General features: G+C 46.8%; 1 protein-coding gene across 1 annotated transcript in view; it reads left to right on the top strand.

The window, feature by feature from the left end:
• The first annotated feature begins 4,697 nt into the window (after positions 1 to 4,697).
• Scpep1 (serine carboxypeptidase 1) overlaps positions 4,698 to 19,867 on the top strand; it is a 32,459-nt gene continuing 17,289 nt past the window's right edge. The window contains exons 1-6 of the mRNA XM_027426286.2: positions 4,698 to 4,848; positions 6,898 to 7,046; positions 12,033 to 12,122; positions 14,915 to 15,070; positions 15,422 to 15,496; positions 17,759 to 17,831. Of these exons, the coding sequence (XP_027282087.1) occupies positions 4,773 to 4,848; positions 6,898 to 7,046; positions 12,033 to 12,122; positions 14,915 to 15,070; positions 15,422 to 15,496; positions 17,759 to 17,831 (619 nt within the window). The 5' untranslated portion in view covers positions 4,698 to 4,772. The remainder of the gene's footprint in view (positions 4,849 to 6,897; positions 7,047 to 12,032; positions 12,123 to 14,914; positions 15,071 to 15,421; positions 15,497 to 17,758; positions 17,832 to 19,867) is intronic.

Raw genomic sequence — 19,867 nt, 5'->3', positions numbered from 1 at the left:
GATTTCCTAACGAGCATGTGGCCCTGGGCTCCAGCCCCACCACAAAGATATAAGTTATGACCTCTTATTCTTATTTGGAAGATTTTAATTTTTTTGTTTTTGTTTTTTGAGACAGGGTTTCTCTGTATTGTTTTGGAGCCTGTCCTGGAACTCACTCTGTAGACCAGGCTGGCCTCGGACTCACAGAAATCCTCCTGCCTCTGTCTCCTGAGTGGTGAGGTTAACGGCATGCGCCACCAACGCTTGGCGATTTTAAAAATTTTAATGTTCAGAGATGTTAAGCCACTCCTCAAAAGGTCATTAGACCCGTGAATGGTTGGCACACTGAAAAAAAAAAAAGTTTCTTATGATTCTAACCCAGTAGGTCTTCCAGATTAAATCTCCATTACTTTCTTTTGATGGTAGGGTCAAAGCTGAAGAGTTGTATTATTCATGCTAGGGAAATATCTTATCTCTCAACTACGGTCCAGCCCTACATTACCAGTACAGATATTAGTGGTGCACAGCTAATCAAAATAACATAAAACATAAAACAAATAACATAAAACAAAGTGGAGCATGGTAGCCATGCCTTTAATCCCAGCACTCAGGAGGCAAAGACAGACAAATATCTGTGATTTCGAGGCCAGCCTTGTCTATAAAGTGAGCTCCAGAACAGCCAGGGCTACACAGAGAAACCCTGTCTTGTAAAACTATTAAAACAAAAAACAGCATTAGTTAGTGACACAATAATTAAACAGAGAAAGTGAAATGGACACAATGGGGCTCCCTCCTTGACTACAAACCACACACAACACCTGTTTTCACAGAGAGATTCTTTATTAAGCAGGAAAGAAAAGTTAAAACGACTACTCTCTGACTCAGGCAGAAAAACAGCAGCAAATGACCTTGCAGGTGAACCTTTTAAGAGGAGAAAAAAGGAGAGGTCTGTGTTGGGCTAGGATGCAGTGATAGAGGAGGGCGAGTGGGAAGGGGACAAGGAAACAGTATAGGGTAAAAAGGGCCAAGGAAAACACCCTGACCCTGACTTGACTCCAAGACCAGAGCCAAGAACTTAAAGTCTCACCAATCCCTGAGCTTGCCCCAGAATCAGGCCACAAAACCCCACCCCGGAAAGCTTTGTCCATCCACCCTCCCCAAGAAATCCTATATAAGCTCTGTATTCTGTTCAGTTTGTGGCTGCTTCTCATCCTAAAGGCAGCTACTTACTCTCCTGGATTTTTCTGTCCCAATAAATCTCTTGAGTGAGGTTTGTTGTGTGGTGTGACACTTTCACTGGAGCAAAGCCCAGCTGTGACACTTTTGCTGGGGAAACAGACCTACTACATTTGCAATGAGGAGACCTTTCCCAGGAGCAGAGCTGTAAGCAGCAACAATTACAGTGACTTTGCAGTGTTCCCTGACTCCCGACTGTATCTGATGGATACCTTTCCATCAGAGCTGCAATGCTAACATTTGGTGTCGTGACTTAAATAGGCTCTTCTGGTACCTGTGTTCCCCGTCGTGATCTGAGATGTACTGGGGTCCTAGCCCTCATCTCCAGTCCATTCACAACAGACTCACCTTCCAGCTCAGCACCCCATCTACCAGTGGCAACTGGGTAGGTTTCTCCTTTGGCCAGTGTCAATGTTTCCCTGAGTCTGAGGAAGTGACTGTTGCCTGTCCAGAGCCCTCTGGTACTCTTGGAGGTGGAGGTACCCATCCATGTTCTTTCAGGGTACAGCTGTCCCTCTTCTCCAGACCTCGTCCCACCACCCCCGGGGCTCCAATCCTGCAGTTTCCTTCCGCCTAGCCGGGCTATTGTGCCCCTTCCTGCCCTCTTCTCCTGTCTTCCCTCTGGATTTGCCCATAATCCCACAACTCCTCTAGGCTCTTGTGGCTTTTGTGACCCCATTTCCAATGGACGAGATCTCCTGTCTTAGAGCTTGACTTTCATCCTTACCTTCTGGCCTCTATGCAAACCCTGGTGCCAGGTGCCAAGTCTCACCTCATGTTGAAAATGGAGACCTTGGGGGCTGGGAAGATGGCTCCAAGGTTAGGGATGTTTGCTGCCAACCTTGACAACTTCCAGTACTCACATGGGACTCACATGGCAGAAGAGGACCAGTCATGCAAGCTGTCCTCTGACTTCTACATGTCATGGCCTGCACATCCCCATACAAAAAGTAAATGCAATTAAAATTATTTTCTTTCTTTCTAGTTTTGTTTTGTTTTCCAAGACAGGTTTTCTCTATGTAGCCCTGGCTGTCCTGGAACTCACTCTGTAGGCCAGGCTGGCCTCGAACTCACAGAGATCTGTCTGCCTCTGCCTTTCTTTTTGAAACTCTGTTTCACTATGTAGCCCTGGATGGCCTTGAACTCACTAAGATCCACTTGCCTCTGCCTTCCTAGTGCTGGGATTAAAAGCATACACTATCATTCCTAGACCCCCAAAGAACTCTTTTTTTAGATTTATTTATATGTTATGTGTATTCATTTGTGAGCATGTGTGTGTGTGTATGAGATATGTCACATATATGCCTGCCGCCTGCCTAGAACCTGTGGAGGCCAGAAGAGGGCATCAGGTCCCCTGGAACTGGAGTTAAAAAATACAAACTGATTGTAAGCCACTGTGTGGGGTGCTGGAAACCAAACGTAGATCTAGCCAGACCAGTAAGAGCTCTTAACTGCCAAGTCATCTCTCTAGCACACATTCTCCCAGCCTCAAGCCCTCTCCCCACCACACCAAAAAAAAAAAAAAAAACAAAAAATCCAACTTTTTTTTTTTTGAGACATGGTGTTGTGTAGGTGGAACTGGCTTTGGACCAGTTATGTATCTTAGGATGAGCCTGAATTCCTGATCCTCCTGCCTCCTTTTGCCTCTGCCTCTTTTTTCAAATGACCTGTCACATACCTGTCATGCCATACTTGGTAACATATGTCTAAATTATCAGTTTGTGTGCTGGTTGACCTAGCAGTTCTTCTAGGCGTCTATACTACCTCGAGTTACAGGTGTTAAGCTACGTGCACAGACTCCTGTGCAATGATTTTGGCAACACCATTTGCTTATTTTGCAACGCTAGAGACTGAACACAGGGCCTTGTACATACTGCGCAAGCATTCTGCCACCGAGAAACATCCCCCACAGGGCCTGGCAACTTTTTTTTTTTTTTTTTTTGAACAGGCTTGGAGACTGTCCTGGAACTCACTCTGTAGACCAGCTGAGCCTGGCAACTTTATACTAAGTAGCTAAAGACAAAGTAAATGCTCATTAACCAGGACCGGACAGAGTGGATGAGTGTACATCCCCACTGCTGGCTGGTGGCCTTGCTCTGGGTTTCATTTCAGCCGCTGTATGCAAATGGGCTGCAGTGAACTCATTCATCTCTGGGACCTGGTTTACTCTCTTCTGAGTTTGGAAATACAACAATTAAACCGTATTTGGGAGCACCTCCATTCAGTGGTAAGTTTACTATTCCTGTTATCACACCTAAATTTAAATTTAGATACTGAAGTTGAAACCGGGGCTCCAAACCACCTCTACATATAGCAGTCCATCATCACACATCTTTTGGGTTCCTCACTACAGCTTGAAGTGCTACTTGGAGTGAAGCAATCAATAAAAAGCATGTCATTTGGAAAGGTTCTTTAAGCCAGCCATCTGGAAAACTGCAGGGGAAGAGAGGAGCCCCAGATACCCTAGTCTTTGTGGGTTTCCTTGCAAACAGTGATCTCTAGAATATTTCATCTCTGATATTTTCCTATTGTGACCTTTGTCAATCATATTTACAATTTGCCTCTGCCTTGACTAGAGGCTTATTTTTTTTATATGTAAGATGTTGGTCACATGTTGCCAAGAGAGAAAAAAATTACATTTTTTTTTTTGCCGTGTTTAAGAAGACACTTATGGGCAAATGGTTGTATATGATCAATTTTTGTGAATTTTTAATATATTTGTGATACATGTAATTTAAAAATAATTTTTAGTTTCATTTTATTTTATCTATATGAGTGTCTCACCTGCACGCTTTCGTGGATATCAAATGTGTGACTGAGGAAAGGTGTCAGATCCCTTGGAATATGAAATGTGGAGTTAATGGATGATTGTGAGCCACCATGTGGTTGCTGGGATCCAAACTCAGGTCCTCCAAAAGAGCAGCAAATGCATTTACCTCTGAGCCATCACGCCAGGATGATGGTATTAGAAACATATTTCTGCAAATGGAATCTAGTTTTAAATGATCTGGTGGGTGGTGCTTCATCTGACTGGACACAAATGCAGTGTTAATGCTAGGACTAGGACTGGAGAGATGGCTCAACAAGGTTAAGAGCACCTGTTGCTTTTCCACACCTTCTTTTGCCTAACCCCACATATGTGACACACACCACACACACACACACACACACACACACACACCTTACAAAATAAAGTACTAGGCCTTTTGTTGGAGAAGACAAGCACCGGCAGGTTAGGGAGTATGGTGGTTATTCCGCTGTAGTTTCTCAATCCTCCCCTACTTAGTAACCAAAACAAATGATACATTAACTGCCTCCTTGCAATACCTCCCTAAACCGTGGAGAGTGACCTAACTTGACCAAACCATCCCGAGAGCCATGGCCGGAGGTCCTGGGTGGGTCCGACCGACAGAGGGCGCGCCAAACACCGGGCGCCTCAGGGACCACGTAGACCCCGCCCTGACTCCGCCCAGGCCCCGCCTCGTCCCCACCCACCGCCGTCACGCGCTGGCCGTCTGGGTCCAGCCTGTTGCTGATGCTGCGGCACTGTATTCACCATGGATCTGGCGTGGCGTGTCTGTCCGGTCCCACTGTGGCTGCTGTTGCAGTCGCTCCTCCTGGGCCTCAGTGCAGGTAGGTGCCCGAGAAAGGCGTACCAGCGATGGATGCTTCCTTCTCGAATTTGTTCGTGGATTTGTGTTTTGTTTTGTTTTTTTAAACACATTTTCCCCTAACCGGTTTTTCCCTTGCATAATTTATATCGCTCTTGAACCTCCTAATTTTTATTTATGTTTTAGTTCAAAGTTCCTGTTCTGCTCTTTTCTGTTTCTGGGTGATTTCTCTACGCGGAGGTAGAGGTGGTTGTACAAAAACGGATCGTTTCAGGAAACTGCCGATGAGTGAGACTTTAAGGTCTAAAGGCCACCTCTCCTTTCTGCTCGGTTGGCTGCCTGGTGACGTTCTAGGGTCATTTGATTGAGCTGTGATCAGAGGCCAAAGAGACCCATGCAAATCCTACCACGAATGGGGTGTTGCTTTGAAACAATGCCTGTCCCCTCTGCTGGGTTGGAACAGACAAAATAATCAGCTGACTCCATTGGGCTGTTCTGGGGCAAAAGCAAATTTGTGTTTTGTGGAATGATTTGGAAATTGATTCTTTCTTTATTAATTTTTTTTTTTCTGAGATAGGGTTTCTCTTTCTAGCCGTGGCTGTCCTAGAACTAGTTCTGTAGATCAGGCTGGCTTCTAACTCACAGAGACCCACCTGCTTCTGCCTCCCAAGTGCTGGGATTAAAAGTGAACACTACCACCACCTTGCAAAAACATTTTCTTTTTCCTGCATGTATGTTTGTGTACTTTGTATATGCCTGGTACCTTTGTGGGTTAGAAGAGGCATTGGGTCCCCTGGAACTGGAGTTACAGAAGGTTGTGAGCTGCCATGTGGATGCTGAGACTCAAACCCAGGTCCTCTGGAAAAGCAGACAGTGCTTTTACCAGCGGAGCCTTATTGCCAGTCTTTTTTATTTCATTTTTTTGCATTTTTAAAAATTTGTGAGTGTGGGAGAGGTATAAATGTGCTACACTGTGTGTGTGTGTGTGTGTGTGTGTGTGTGTGTTTTGCAGTGTGTGTGTACAAGTGTTTATGGAAGAAACTCTCCAAGTAGGCTAGGCTGGCTGGCCAGCAAGCCCCAGGATTCACCTGTCTCCAGCCCCAGCCCTGGAATTATAAGCACAAGTCACATTCAGTGAGGTTGAACTCTGATCTTTGTGCTAACTGACCAATTTCCTCAGCTCCACTTTTTGGTTCTCTTAATCTTCTTCCTCCTCCCGTTTCATTTTAGTATGTACGTATGTATGTATGTATGTATGTATGTATATTAAGTTAGGGTTTCTTGTTGCCCTAATTGGCCTCAAACTCAGTGTGTGCTTAGGCTGGACACGGACTCCTGATCCTACTGTCTTCTATCTCCTCGGTGATAAGATTATAGACCTGGCCACAAGACATCTTTTCATCCACTCCCATCTCTTCCCTGCTGGGCCCCGTTTTTGTTCTTTTACTTGCCAAAGAGGCTCGAAAGCAGGAAGGAGAGGGCAGCAAAAAGCAGAAGCCACCGGGGACTTCTTCCCTCCCTAGTCTTCCGCCCCACCCCCACCCCATCCACCCAGCTTGACTGGGAATTGAACCCAGGACCTGACACAAGTCACACCAACCAATGAACTTCACTCTCAGCCTTTTTCATTTACAAATGGTCTCACCATGTTGCCCGAGAGAAATGTTTGGTTTCTCTTTTCCATAGCTGAGGTGTTGTGGGTCTTTGTGTGTTTTTGAGACAGGGTCTCACTTTGTAGCCCTGGCTGTCCTGGAACTCACTTCATAGACAAAATTGACATCGAACTGAAAGTACAGAAGGCCACCTGCTTCTGCCTCTCAAGTGCTGGGATTAAAGGGGTGCATATACATGCCCAGCTTCCTTCCTCCTTCCTTCCTTCCTTCCTTCCTTCCTTCCTTCCTTCCTTCCTTCCTCCCTGTCTTTGTTTTTCCTTATCGGCATGTATACCCAGGTGGGTGAATTACCTAACACGGACAGCATCATCTCTAACCCGAATGACCATCTCTACCAGGCTTGGAACTCGATGGGTATTAGATGTTCCTCGGGAAATGACACTGAGCTTCCGTTTCAGGAGCTGCCGTTGACTGGCCCGCACAAGAAGGCAAGGAAGCATGGGATTATGTGACCGTCCGAAAAGATGCCCACATGTTCTGGTGGCTCTATTATGCCACCAACCCTTGCAAGAACTTTTCAGAACTGCCCCTGGTCATGTGGCTTCAGGTAAAGTAACTTCTTTGCCTCCTAGTACCTCTCTGCTTGGTTCTATTTTGTTTCTTGAGACAGTGTTTCTCTGTGTAGCTTTGGCGCCTATCCTGGCACTCGCTCTGGAGACCAGGCTGGCCTCGAACTCACAGAGATTCGCCTGCCTCTGCCTCCCAAGTGCTGGGATTAAAGGCATGGGCCCAACGCCCAGCTCTGCTTGGTACTTAAGAGTGTCCAGGTAGCCAGGCATTGGTGGCGCATGCCTTCAATCCCAGCACTCGGGAGGCAGAGGCAGGCAGATCTCTGTGAGTTCGTGGCCAGCCTGGTCTCCAGAGCGAGTGCCAGGATAGGCGCCAAAGCTACACAGAGAAACCCTGTCTCGAAAAACCATTTCATTCATTCATTCATTCATTCATTCATTCATTTTGAGGCAGGATCTTGCCAGGTAGCCCGGTATGGCCTGGAACTCTTGGCAATCCCCCTGCCTCTGCCTCCCTAGTGTTGAAGTTATAGGTGTGCACTCCCATTCCTTATTTTCCAGAGTCTTTTTATATTGAGTCCAGACAGTTTCAAGGACCATTACTGAAAGCTGCCCACAGGTTGGCATTTGACGGGAAGTATTTAAAAAGTTCTGAACCAAAGGTTGAGGTACCCCAATCCTACTCCCTTCTGCCTCTCCAGACAGTCCTGGTCCCCAGCTTCTTATACCCAGAGAAGCCACCTTTTTTTAAAACTTTTTTTTTTTTTTTTTTTTTTTTTTTTTTGGTTTTTTGAGACAGGGTTTCTCTACTTTAAACTTTTGAGATTATAATATAATTACAACATTTTTCCCTTCCATTTCCTCCCTCCAGGTCCTACCATATACCCCTCCTTGCTCTCTTTCAAACTCATGGCTTCTCTTTTCATTAATTGTTATTGCATGCATATGTATGTACAAATATGTTCCTAAATATCACATGCCAGTCTTTTGTACCTTAGCATGAAGGTGAAGTCGTACCCTTTTCCCTAGTGTGTTTGAATTTTAACCCTGAATTCTGCCTCTAGGGTTGAAGGCAAAAAAAAAAAAAAAACCCTTGTGAATTGTTTAGGGATCCTGCTACATTCTTCTAATGGCCCTATGATGGCCTCGCCCACCCGGAAGACTAATCTGTAGGGAGGGGCTGAGGTCCCTGGAGGTTCTGGATGTCTCACCAGTAATTAGGGCACCCTGGTAGTCACCTCTGTGGGATATGGGTGAGGCTTCCATCTCAAATGCCTGCGGGAGCTGAGGCCTTGCTGCAAGGCCTGTCACTGAAGACTTCATGTTGTGATGAAGTGAAGATAAACAGTTGGGGTGGGGGCTGATGTAAGATCTTTACAGCAGTTTTGAGGGGAGCCTGCTATTGGATCTTTACAGCAGTTTTGAGGGGGAGCCTGCTGTAGGATCTTTATAGCAGTTTTGAGGGAAGCCTGTTGTAGCATCTTTAAAGCTGCCTCTGTGAGGACGGGAAATATGGCTTAGTCGGACAGCATAGCTGGAAAATGATTGGAGTGGAATCCATGTGGTCATCCCAGGTCTGGCAGCTGGTGATGAATGTGTGGCATAGTTTCCCCGGAAGAGCAGAGTGTAGAAAAGCCTGGGCCTGGAGGTGTGGAGACACCTAGGTTTTCAGCACCTTCCTTCCACTTTTAGCCATAGTGAGACACGTCCCTTCTCTGGACTTTAGTTTTCTTAGTGGGGAGATTTCGGTGGTTTTGAGACTGTTAATCAGCAGAACTTTTTGGCTCAGATGAAGGTTTGGGTGAAAGCAGAAGTGCTAAAGCTATGGTGGTTGCTGAGTCCTAGGTCTGTGGCTGCTTCTTTGTCCCCAGCTACCCCCAGGGCACTCTCTGTTTTTCTAAAAACCAGTTTGAAAAATGTTGAATTGCGTAGGCAGATTTAGCTCTCCTGTTGAGAGGTTCCTATCCTGAAGAAGGCCCTGGGTTCTGTCCCCAGCACTAAAGCACAAAAATGAAACAAAAACCAAAGTTGCAAGCCAGCCTTTTTCTTTTTCTGCCTGCTCTTAGTGTCTGCCTGACTCTGGAGGCTGTCTAGTGTGTGGCTTTGGTTAGGTTAATCCTCCAGCTGAGATTCTATGTGCAGGTCAACAGCTGAAGACACTAGTCTGCTCTTCTCTGTTTCCCCAGAGCCCTAAGGAAGAAGAATAAAATATGATTAAGGAGGAAACAGTTCATTTAGATGAAAAGATCTAGCTAGCAGCCTTCCAAGGACTCGTGCAGTAACTTCTTTGGGGGGTGGCATTCTTTTGAGAATTGAGGTCGTATCATGAGTGGAATAGTAAGCTGCTATTTCAGGGACAGTAAGCTATTTTTCAAGTTGTTTAAGTATTTCTGTTCATTCACCGACGCATCATATTTCAGAGGAACCGTGTAACCCTGAGTCCCAGCTGTTTCCAGAGTTTCTGGATGAGATTTTGTGATCATTTATCATCGTCATCATCATCATTATTATTCAAATAGCAGGGGCTTCCAGCATGGCTCAGTCTGTAAAGTGCTTGCAATGTGTTCATGAGGATTTGAGTTTAGGTACCCATCCCTCATATAAAAACCAAGTCATCGGTTCTAGTTTGTAACCCTACTGCTGTGGAGGTGGAGACAGGAGGATCCCTGCCAGGCTAGCAGAACTCATGAACTCCAGGTTCAGGGAGAGACCCTGCCTTAAAGTATAAGGTGGAGAGTGATTGAGGCAGACACTCACTGGTGACCTCTGGCTTCCAAATGTATACACACACACACACACACACACACGCACGCACGCACGCACGCACGCACGCACGCACGCACGCACGCACGCACGCACGCACACACACACAGTGGAATCATCCAGTTAGTTTCTCCTAGCCACTGGGGAAGGGAGAAGAAATAGAAAATGGAAATTCTCCTACAGTGGCCCAGGCTTCTAGATTCTCAGTCATGTTCCTGCCAACCTTTTTTTTTTTCCATCCTGCCCGTACTGACAAGTCTCCTTGAAATAAAGGACCCTCCTTCATTGGAGGGTGCACACTTCATTAGTGGACTGTGTGTTTATTTAGGAGCCACACCACTTCTGGAGTTTGTGATTCTAAGTGGTCACGTGATTCATCCTGCAGGTGTGGTTCCTCGCCCTCTTCCCTGTGGTAGGACATTTATGTGAGTTGCACCCTGACTCCGTGCTATTAATGACACTGTGATGAATATCTCCAACTAGTTTGCAAACTTTTTATCACTGTATTAGGCAATCTTAACATGTAAAGTGCTTATAATCACAGGGCAATTGAGCCTCTGAATTTTAGCAAGGAGGTTAGTAACAGTTCAAAACATTAGTATGGGAGACGCTTTACAGAGAGGGCCTATTGCCTTGTCCTGCCAGCCCTGCTTCCCCTTTGTCCTGCCTCTTCTTTTTGGGAGGGGCAGGGTCTTGCCCAGGCTAGCCCTGAACTGAATAATCCTCCTGCCTCTGCATGTCATGCAGGGATTACAGGTGTCTGCCACACCTCAGTCAGTTTCTTTTCTTTAGATTTCTCTGGCTTCTGCTGTGCCATCCTATTCTTCCCTTTACCCTCTCCCTTCTGAACCCTCCTTCCATGCACTGAGAGACTGTGTACCCAGGGCTTGTCTCTGACTCATCTGATAACGTTTTCCTCATCCCTACCTCCAGCTCATCTGGGTCCCCTAGATCCATCTAGGAAAAACTCCTTCCTTTTTCTTGACCAGACGTCTCCCAAAAGACCCCTCCCCATCCTTAAGCCCACTTTGCCTGCCCCATTTTTTTTTGTTTTTTGTTTGTTTGTTTGTTTGTTTGTTTTTCGAGACAGGGTTACTCTGTGGCTTTGGAGGCTGTCCTGGAACTAGCTCTTGTAGACCAGGCTGGACTTGAACTCACAGAGATACGCCTGCCTCTGCCTCCGGAGTGCTGGGATTAAAGGCGTGCGCCACCACCGCCCGGCTGCCTGCCCCATTTTGCCTGCTTGCTTTGGCCCACTCCTCCCACTATGAGCCCTTCAAAGCACACAGACTTTGCCTTTTCCAGTTTGGGGGCGCTGGTACCAATCTTCAGAATCCTGCCTCTGTGCTGCCCTTGCAAACCACTTGATGTCACATGCTCCTGCCCTGATTGGTTGTATTGATGTCACATGCTCCTGCCCTGATTGGTTGTATTGTACACAGACACTAGGCTTATCCAAAGTACCCCTCAGAGCCCGGGCGTTGGTGGCGGCACGCCTTTAATCCCAGCACTTGGAAGGCAGAGGCTGGTGGATCTCTGTGAGTTCGAGGCCAGCCTGGTCTCCAGAGTGAATGCCAGGATAGGCTCCAAAGCTACACAGAGAAACCCTGTCTCGAAAAACCAAAAAACAATAAAAAAACAAAAACAAAGTACTCCTCAGTCTTGGTACTTGGCCATCCACTGGGCTCCAAAGGAGAGTCTCCCAGCTTTGGGTTGAGGGGAAGGAAAGAGTCAAAAATCCCAATTTATAGCTCCAGTGGAGCCTGCAGTTGCTTAGTGGCCCAGGGCTAGCTTGGTCTATCCCTCTTTGTGCCTTCTTTGAAATGTGTTAGAGATGTATTTTGAAGGCCCCCAGGTCAGGCCTAAGTTTAACTCCAGAGAACTAAGAGGCAGAAAAGGTCACGTAGGAGCTCTTAAGTCATTTCCATCCTTTCAAAGAGAGACTTGCTTGGTTCCCGCACGAGTTTGGTGGACACAGAAGCTCCCAGAAAACATGGAGCTGGAGAAAACATGTCCTTTGCTTTTAAATTTTTGTTTGTAGCTTTGGATGACCTTGAGCTCCTGATCCCCCTGCCTCATCTCCTTAAGTGCTGGGATTATAGATGTGCACCTTCTCATCTAGCTGAAAACACGTCCTTTTTACGGGGTGATGCAGCCATTACTAGGTTCTAAGTTGTTTTCCTGGGTGTGCACAACTGTTTAATAACCAGGGCTTGGCTGCATCTTCTCTGGGTTAATGTTTGCTTCTTTCTCTTCCACAGGGTGGTCCAGGTGGTTCCAGCACTGGATTTGGCAACTTTGAGGAAATCGGTCCTCTTGACACCCATCTCAAGCCACGGAATACCACCTGGGTACAACAAAGACAACCCTCAACCATCCCTGCCCTTCATCCTCTCAGAGGCTGGGCCCCATAACTCTACCCAGGCAGGGCAGGGCCACAGAGTTAGCAGTCCACCCTGGTGGGCTTTCTTGAGACCTTGAACACCTACCTACAGCCTTCTTCCAGCCCAGCTTCTTCCATGTCTCTTGCCTTTTCCAACTTGATGACCTTCACTTACCTTCAGAAACTTCTAGCCACGGCTGAGGGGCAGCTCAGTGGGTATTATGCTTGCCCCGAATGCACAGAGCCTTGGGTTCAAACCTCAGCACTGTAAAAAAACAGGCTTAAGGATGAACACCTATAATCTCAATTTACAGGACATAGAGGCTCAGGGGTGAGAGGCTGAAGATAGTCCTTGGCTTTGCAGTAAGTTCAGGGCCAGCCTAGGCTACATGAAACTCTGACTGAAATCAAACAAAACTGGGCTGGGTGGTGGTGCATGCCTTTAATGCCAGCACTCAGGAGGCAGAGAGGCAGGTGGGTCTCTGAGTTGGAGCACAGACTGGTCTACAGAGTGAGTTCCAGGACAGCCAGGGCTACAAAGAGAAACTTTGTCTCAAAAAACAAAACAATAACAAACACAAAACTGAAATTGCCTGCAGCTGACACTGTGCTTAACCGCATGGTGGCCACCCCGCAACCTCAGACCTTGATTTCCACGTGTGCTACAACTTTCAAGTCTTCTCCTTTTTCCCCTCGCATCTGGGCTTCATCAAGCTTGCAAGTCCCTTGTCTGCCCCCCTCCCCCACCGCCTTCGGTATCTTTCTAGTTCTTTGTGTCCCCACAACCCATCACTTCCTTCTATAAACAACCTCATTCTCAATTCACAGCCTGGCTGAGTCCATCCTGCTGACTAGCTAGCTGGACCTGGGCTCTCCTGCCCCCATGCACTGTGCCTTTCTCCCTGCCCTGTGGGAGCCCTCAGTGTTGAGAATGTTTCCCAGTGTCCTCCGGCTCTTCTGGTCTCCCATCTGGAGCTAACCCATCTTGTCCTCCAGCAGCATTTTCTCTTGGCCTGAAATAGTTCTGATCTCGCTGTCGTGGTCCAAGAGCATCGTCACTCTCCTCCCTGGCCTTGTTCCCACACCTGGACCCAAAGGCAGTAAGACAGGAACGGAGAGCCTGAATGAGGAGTGAGGGGCCCGAGTCCCAGTCTTGATGCTGCTACCCATCCTCTGTGTGATTCTGTGACCTTGCCCAAGTCCCGGGCCCTTTCAGGGTTTCTACTTCCTGATCCGTGAAGAACATGGCTACTCCTCCCTGAGGGTCCTTCCAGAGGCACAATTTAGAATTCTCAGTCTCTTGCAGTCAAAACGGGAAGATGGGCCCATTTGGAGATTAGATTCATCTGGAAGAAAACGGATAATGTGATATCCATATTTCTTTTTAAAATATTTTTTGAAACAGTGTCTCATGAAGCCCAAGCCAGCCTCCAATTTACTGTGTAGCCACAATGTCCTGGAACTTCTAATCCTCCAGTCTCCACATTCTGTGTGCTAGGATCATAGGCGTGATCCACTGGCCTAGTTTATGCAGTGCTGGGGATTGAACCCCCTTCAGGCATGCTAGGCAAACATTCTAACAACTGAGCTACATCCTCAGCCCATGATGTCCGTATTCTGTGTGTATGTTCATTCCTTCAGATTACCGCTCAGAATAATACAGCCTGGTGCTCCCTGCACTATTACCTACAGTGTGCTTCTGTGTGAGAGATGTGGTGGCTTGAAGTCTTGGTTCATGTGTAGCATTCATCTCGTCTTTCCTTTCTTCGCTACAGTTTATATTCCTGTCTCCTTAAAGAAATCGGTTACATTTATTTTGTGTGTGTGTGTGTGTGTATGTATGTATGTATGTATGTATGTATAGTGGGGCGCAATTAATGCGTACCACAGAGGAGTCAGGGCAAGTTTGAGGAGCAGAGGTTTTATTATATAAGTACTCACGCAACGGAGTCAGTCCTGTACAACCAGGTGAACCATGGAACAGAAAGAGCTGCCTGCGTGTGACCCTCATATTTAAGGTCTTGCTATGTCACTGGTCACGCCCTTGTGTGCGTGGTCTGCGACACCTGTGCCAGCCCCCAAGAGGGTGTGGCTAACATTTCCCGTGTGTGTGTGTGTGTGTGTGTGTGTGTGTGTGTGTGTGTGTGTGAGAGAGAGAGAGAGAGAGAGAGAGAGAGAGGTGAGAGAGAGAGAGAGAGGTGTGAGAGAGAGAGAGAGAGAGACTAACCTTAGGTTGTCGTTATTTTGAGACAAGGTTTCTTATTCTCTTATTGAACTGAAACTTACTATTTAGGCTACACTGCTGAGTGACACCCATAATACATCAGTCCACACCTCCTCAGCACTGGGGTTACAAGAATGCACTACGTTGCCCAACTTATTGTTTTGTTTTTTTGTTTTTCAAGACAGGGTTTCTCTGTGTAGCCTTGGAGCCTATCCTGGCACTCACTCTGTAGACCAGGCTGGCCTTGAACTCACGGAGAGCCTACCAAGTGCTGGGATTAAAGGCGAGCACCACCAACACCCAACATTTTTTTTTTTTTTTTAACATGGGTTCCGGGCATCAAACACAGGGTGCCATGCTCATAAAGCAAGGATTTTACTAACTGGGCCATTTCCTTAGCCCCCTAAAATCACTTTAAGGAATAAGATAAGATCACTACAAGAGTGTTATCAGAGATGTGGTTTTGTCAGCTTCTTAGGAAGATAACTGGTGACTAACCACTGGTTGCAATGTTTGCTTTTTCTGGGTGGTTGCAGCTGCAGTCGGCCAGTCTCCTGTTTGTGGATAACCCTGTGGGCACTGGCTTTAGTTACGTGAACACAACTGATGCCTATGCAAAGGATCTGGACACGGTGGCTTCGGACATGATGGTTCTCCTGAAATCCTTCTTTGATTGCCATAAAGAATTCCAGGTAATTCTTCAGCTTGGATGCAGGAGATGAGCAAGAGGGATAGGGAATTCTTAAGAGTACTAAGCTCTCCCAAAAGTTCAGTGCCATGGGACAGCCAGGACTGTATAGAGACCCTGTCTTGAGAACCAAGAGTTCGGTGGCAGCTGGTTTTCAGAGACTTCCTCTGTTCTTCCTAGGTTGTGGGCTCTGACTTTCTGTCACCTAACTAGACCTCAGTAATCAGATAGAGGGCAAAGACAAGCAGATTGGTTTTATCTACCCTTGTATACTATAGAGATCGGAAGGTGGTTTATGTGAGTTGAAAGGCAATCAGGGTGTTTTTAACTCTTTGTAAATTCTTTTCCTTGCTAGACGGTTCCTTTCTACATTTTCTCAGAATCCTATGGAGGGAAAATGGCTGCTGGCATTAGTCTAGAGCTTCACAAGGTAAGTGGGAGGGTGACTTTGTTGTAATGGTGCTGAACAAAAAAAATGAGGTGTTGCTTTCATATGCCTATGTGATATTGAACAGGTCTTTTTTAAAAAAAAATTATTGTGTGTTCATGCACATGCCATGGTGTGTGTGTGTGCGCGTGCGTGCGTGCGTGCGTGCATGCGTGCGAGCGAGCGCTTGAGCATATGTGCGGGGGAGGGGGGGTGGGTAAGGGGGGTTGGGAGGGGGGTGGAGGCTAGAGGGCAACTCTCAGGAGCTCTCTCCTTCTACTGTGGGTTCTGAGGATCAAATTAGGTTGTCAGGAATGGAGTCTTGTGCAGATACATAACTGCAGGTAAACACTTGTACATAGAAAAAATAAATGCATTTTTAAAGAGATTTTCTTTTCCTTTTTAAAAATTCTATGTGCATGAGTGCTTTGCCTGCATGTATGTCTGTGTACCACAGACATGTATTTACATATATATCTATGTGCATGTCTGGTATTTGCAGAAGCCAGAAGAGGGCACTGGATTCCCTGGAACTGGAAATGTAGCCAGTTGTGACCTACCATGTGGGTACTGGGAATTGAACCTGGGTCCTCTGAAAGAGCAGCTATTGTCCTTAACCGCTGAGCCATCTCTCCAGCCCCTACATCTTTTTTTGTTTAATGTCCGAATATAACTAGCTACATGTGGTGGCACACCTGTAGCCTAAACACTAGGAGGCTGAGGAGGGAGGTTGTGAGTTTGAAGCCAGCCTGGGCTACACCCTGTCTCAAAGACAGAAAAAAACTCATCTACCAGGTGGTGCTCACCACTTTTTAGCACTTTGTAATACTTTGTGCTCATATCCATAAAATCCTAACCAAAGAGCAGTCACACTGTGGCCTATCTCCATCAGTGGGTCTCCTCCTTCCCCTTCCCCCCACCCAGCACGTTTCACCCCATGTTCAGGCTTCTCTCAGTGGTCCCAATGTGTCTTCTAAGCTAGTTTGTCCAAGCTAATACACAGTCCGGATGAATGACATCTGGCTTTGATGTCCCTAGGGGCTCTACATCTAACACAGTCTCCTTTTCTGTGACATTTATTTATGTAGAAATAATGTCCTCCTGTGTAGCCCTGGCTGGCCCGGTACTTGCTGCTAGTCCAGCCTGGCCTTGAACTTGTTGTTGTACTTTACCTGCTTCAGCCTTCTGATTTCTTCCCCTCTGCCCCCATCTCCCTCCTTTCCTCCCTTCTCCTGTAAATTGAGTTCATGGCCTCAAGTAGGCTGAGCTATCACCCAAGCCCCAGCCCTGGTTTTATTCTTCTCTTTTCTTGCTGTATCCTTTCTTCTCTCCTTTGCCCTTCCTTCCCTTCGATTTCTCCCTCTTGCTCTTGTTCCCTTCCTTTGTACTAAGGATTAAATAACCCAGGGCCTCGTATGTGCTAGGCACACCTTCCCCAGCCCTCTTTGCTTCTGTTTTGAGACCATATCTCACTGAATTGCCCAGGCTAGCCTTGAGTTCATTCTGTGGCCCAAGCAGGCTTTGAAAATCCAGTCTCCCTCCCTCAGCCTCCTGATAAGCTGGGGTTACAAGCCTGTTCCATCAAGCCCAGGCCCAGTCTTGTTCTCTTGTTTTAAGTCTCTGAATAGCTCATATATTCACATTGGTTAACTTGTGCCCTACTCCCCTTGGCAGCCTCTGAGTCTCTCTATTTTATCAGATACACACAACTGTGTAAACCATACACATGACAGCACATATGATACGCCAGCTTATATTCCTTTTTGAGTGTTCAATAATGTGCGGTGGGCATGTTTTCACTTTGGTTTCTAAGGAGCCTTCTGCTTTGCCTTGAGTTTCATGTGGCCCATCTTCCAGGTGCATGTTTAGATTGTGTCCAGCATTCTGTTTTGGGACTGGTGTAGAGAAGGATGGGCTTCCTGTCCCGTGCATGGCTCCTACCCTCAAGAACGTCCTGCAGAGCCCCAGCCTCAGTGACTGCTGCTTGGCAGTGGTACCTATACCCAAGGAACCCCTGAGTGACTTCAGGACATGGATAGCCCCAGCCTTCCAAAGATAAATAGGGACAGATCCCATACCTGTCCTGGGGACACTAGTGAATAAGGCAGAGAGAAACTCAGCAGCCCCTCCTGTGTTTCCCAGTGGTGATGAGCAGGGGCTGCTGTCAAAAGTGTGGTCTTCTGACGCCATGAGTATGTGCCCGTGCTGAGGAGGGATAGAGGCCTTGGTGGCCTTCGTCAGAACATTTCTTGACTTTTCTTTCAGGCCGTTCAGCAAGGGAACATCAAGTGCAACTTTTCTGGGGTTGCCTTGGGTGACTCGTGGATCTCCCCTGTGGGTAAGTATGCCATTTTTAAGCGTCTCTCTTTTCTCTATCCCTGTCCCTTTCTGTGACTTCGGAGAAACATAATGAAAGGCCTGTTTGCCTCCAGCATCAACAGACTGAAGGATTCCACCCAAGTCCTGCTTTGGTGGTCTAGGGGGTTTTTGAGTGTTACTTACAGGAAGTAGCCTGTGTGACTCTTGATTGACTGTGTACTGCAAGGTCCTGTCCTTAGGCAATTAAAAAAAATTTTTTTTGAGACAGGGTCTCTCTACCCAGCGTTGGCTGTCCTGAAACTCACTATTGTAGACCAGGCTGCCCTCAAACTCAGAGATCTGCCTGATACTACCTCAGAAATGCTGGTATTAAAGGAGTGTGCCACCATGCCTGGCCTAAACAATATTTAAAAATTAGTGTTGATAATGATAATGATGATGGTAATGGGGTGTGTTTGTGTGTGTGTGTGTGTGTGTGATAGTGAGGTGGTCGTTAGTATTCAGGCATTTGTACTGGCCTGCCTTTGGAGTTCTGACAGGATACACCCTCAGCTGCTGCTACTAAGAACTCCACTTGTGCCTATTATGTTCCCTTTAAAAGAGCCCTGTCTACCCTCTCCCTCTCCTTCTCCCTCTCCCTGTCTGTCTGCCCCTCCTTTCCTCTCTCCCACTGCTCCTATCCTTAGAGACCAGTCTCCTCCCCACTCCTTTCCCCCTTTTTAAGATCCTTTTCCCCTAATTTAAAAAAAAAAAAAAAAAAACATCTGGTTGAACTCTGTTGTATGGTTCAACTCTGTTGAACTCTTTCTCTCTCAAGCCACTTTTTAAAAATTACAGCAGGGGTGCCACTGCGAACATGTAGAGGTCAGAGGACAATTTTGTGGAGTTAATTCTTTACTTCTGTATTCATATGGGATCTGGGGAAATTGAATTCAAGTCACTAGGCTTGTACAGTAAATGCCTTTGCTCTCTGAGCCATCCTGCTGGCCCTGCCCCCAGGCAATTTTTTTTTTTTTTTTAAAGAGCCACATTCCAGCCTCTCTCTTTTTTTTTCTAACTTTATTTATTATGTATACAACATTCTGCTTCTATATATATCTGTACACCAGAAGAGGGCACCAGATCTCATTACAGATGGTTGTGAGCCACTATGTGGTTGCTGGGAATTGAACTCAGAACCTCTGGAAGAGCAGTTGGTGCTCTTAACCTCTGAGCCATCTCTCCATCCCCCCCCCCAGGCAATTTTAACCTCATTTATTTTAGTGTTTCTAAAATACATGTAGTCCTATAGTGGGGCAGACGGGCAGTAGTGGGCTTGGAATCCAAAGGGAAGGGTCTTGTGCAAGTCTTGTGATCGCCTTTCCTCCCCTGATTGTTCTATTATCACGGACCTTGCTATATGTTGTATATTTCTGTTTATTTTGTTGCCTAGGTTCAAGGTCTCTGATAGGTCACCACAGTCACTGCTGTGTGGTGGTGACCAAGCCTAGGAGAAACAGCCATTCCCAAAGGGCTGTGCTGTCCAGATGAAATAAGAGGACAGCAGAAGTGTCTGGGTTCTTGGAGAAGTCATCACAGAAAGTATTCATCCATCCAAGATCTATATGGGGATGAGTTGTCGTCGGCCTGGCCTCTGTGACCAAGCTGAGTTCTCTGATGTGGTTTTCCCAGTGAAGGAATCAGAGTTTACAGTAGGAGATGGCTGTAAACACTCAGGGATGTTGAAATAGTCCCTCAGACAGCACGAGTGGCCTGGAAAAGAGGAGACCCAGTTCTGTGTGACTCAGCACAGGGGGAATCTGTGTCACTAGCTTGTCCCCTCTAGCATCCTGATGCTAGAAGAGCATATGCAAGTGGAGTTTCCATGTGTGACTAGTGGTGGTGAGGCAAGGTTGATGTCAGGTCTTGCAACTCTGAGGTCTGTACTTTTGTAATCCTTTGGGAGCACGGACTAGAACAGTCTATCTCAGACACAATCAGGGTGTGGCTTCAGGTATCTGAAGTGGTCATCTCGGGCCAGGTTGATTCTCTTGGGTTCCCTCAACCTCCGCACCA

This window comes from Cricetulus griseus, chromosome 7, assembly GCF_003668045.3.
Source record: "Cricetulus griseus strain 17A/GY chromosome 7, alternate assembly CriGri-PICRH-1.0, whole genome shotgun sequence".
Classification (NCBI taxonomy): Eukaryota; Metazoa; Chordata; class Mammalia; order Rodentia; family Cricetidae; genus Cricetulus; species Cricetulus griseus.
This window is presented reverse-complemented; position numbering and strand designations above follow the sequence as displayed.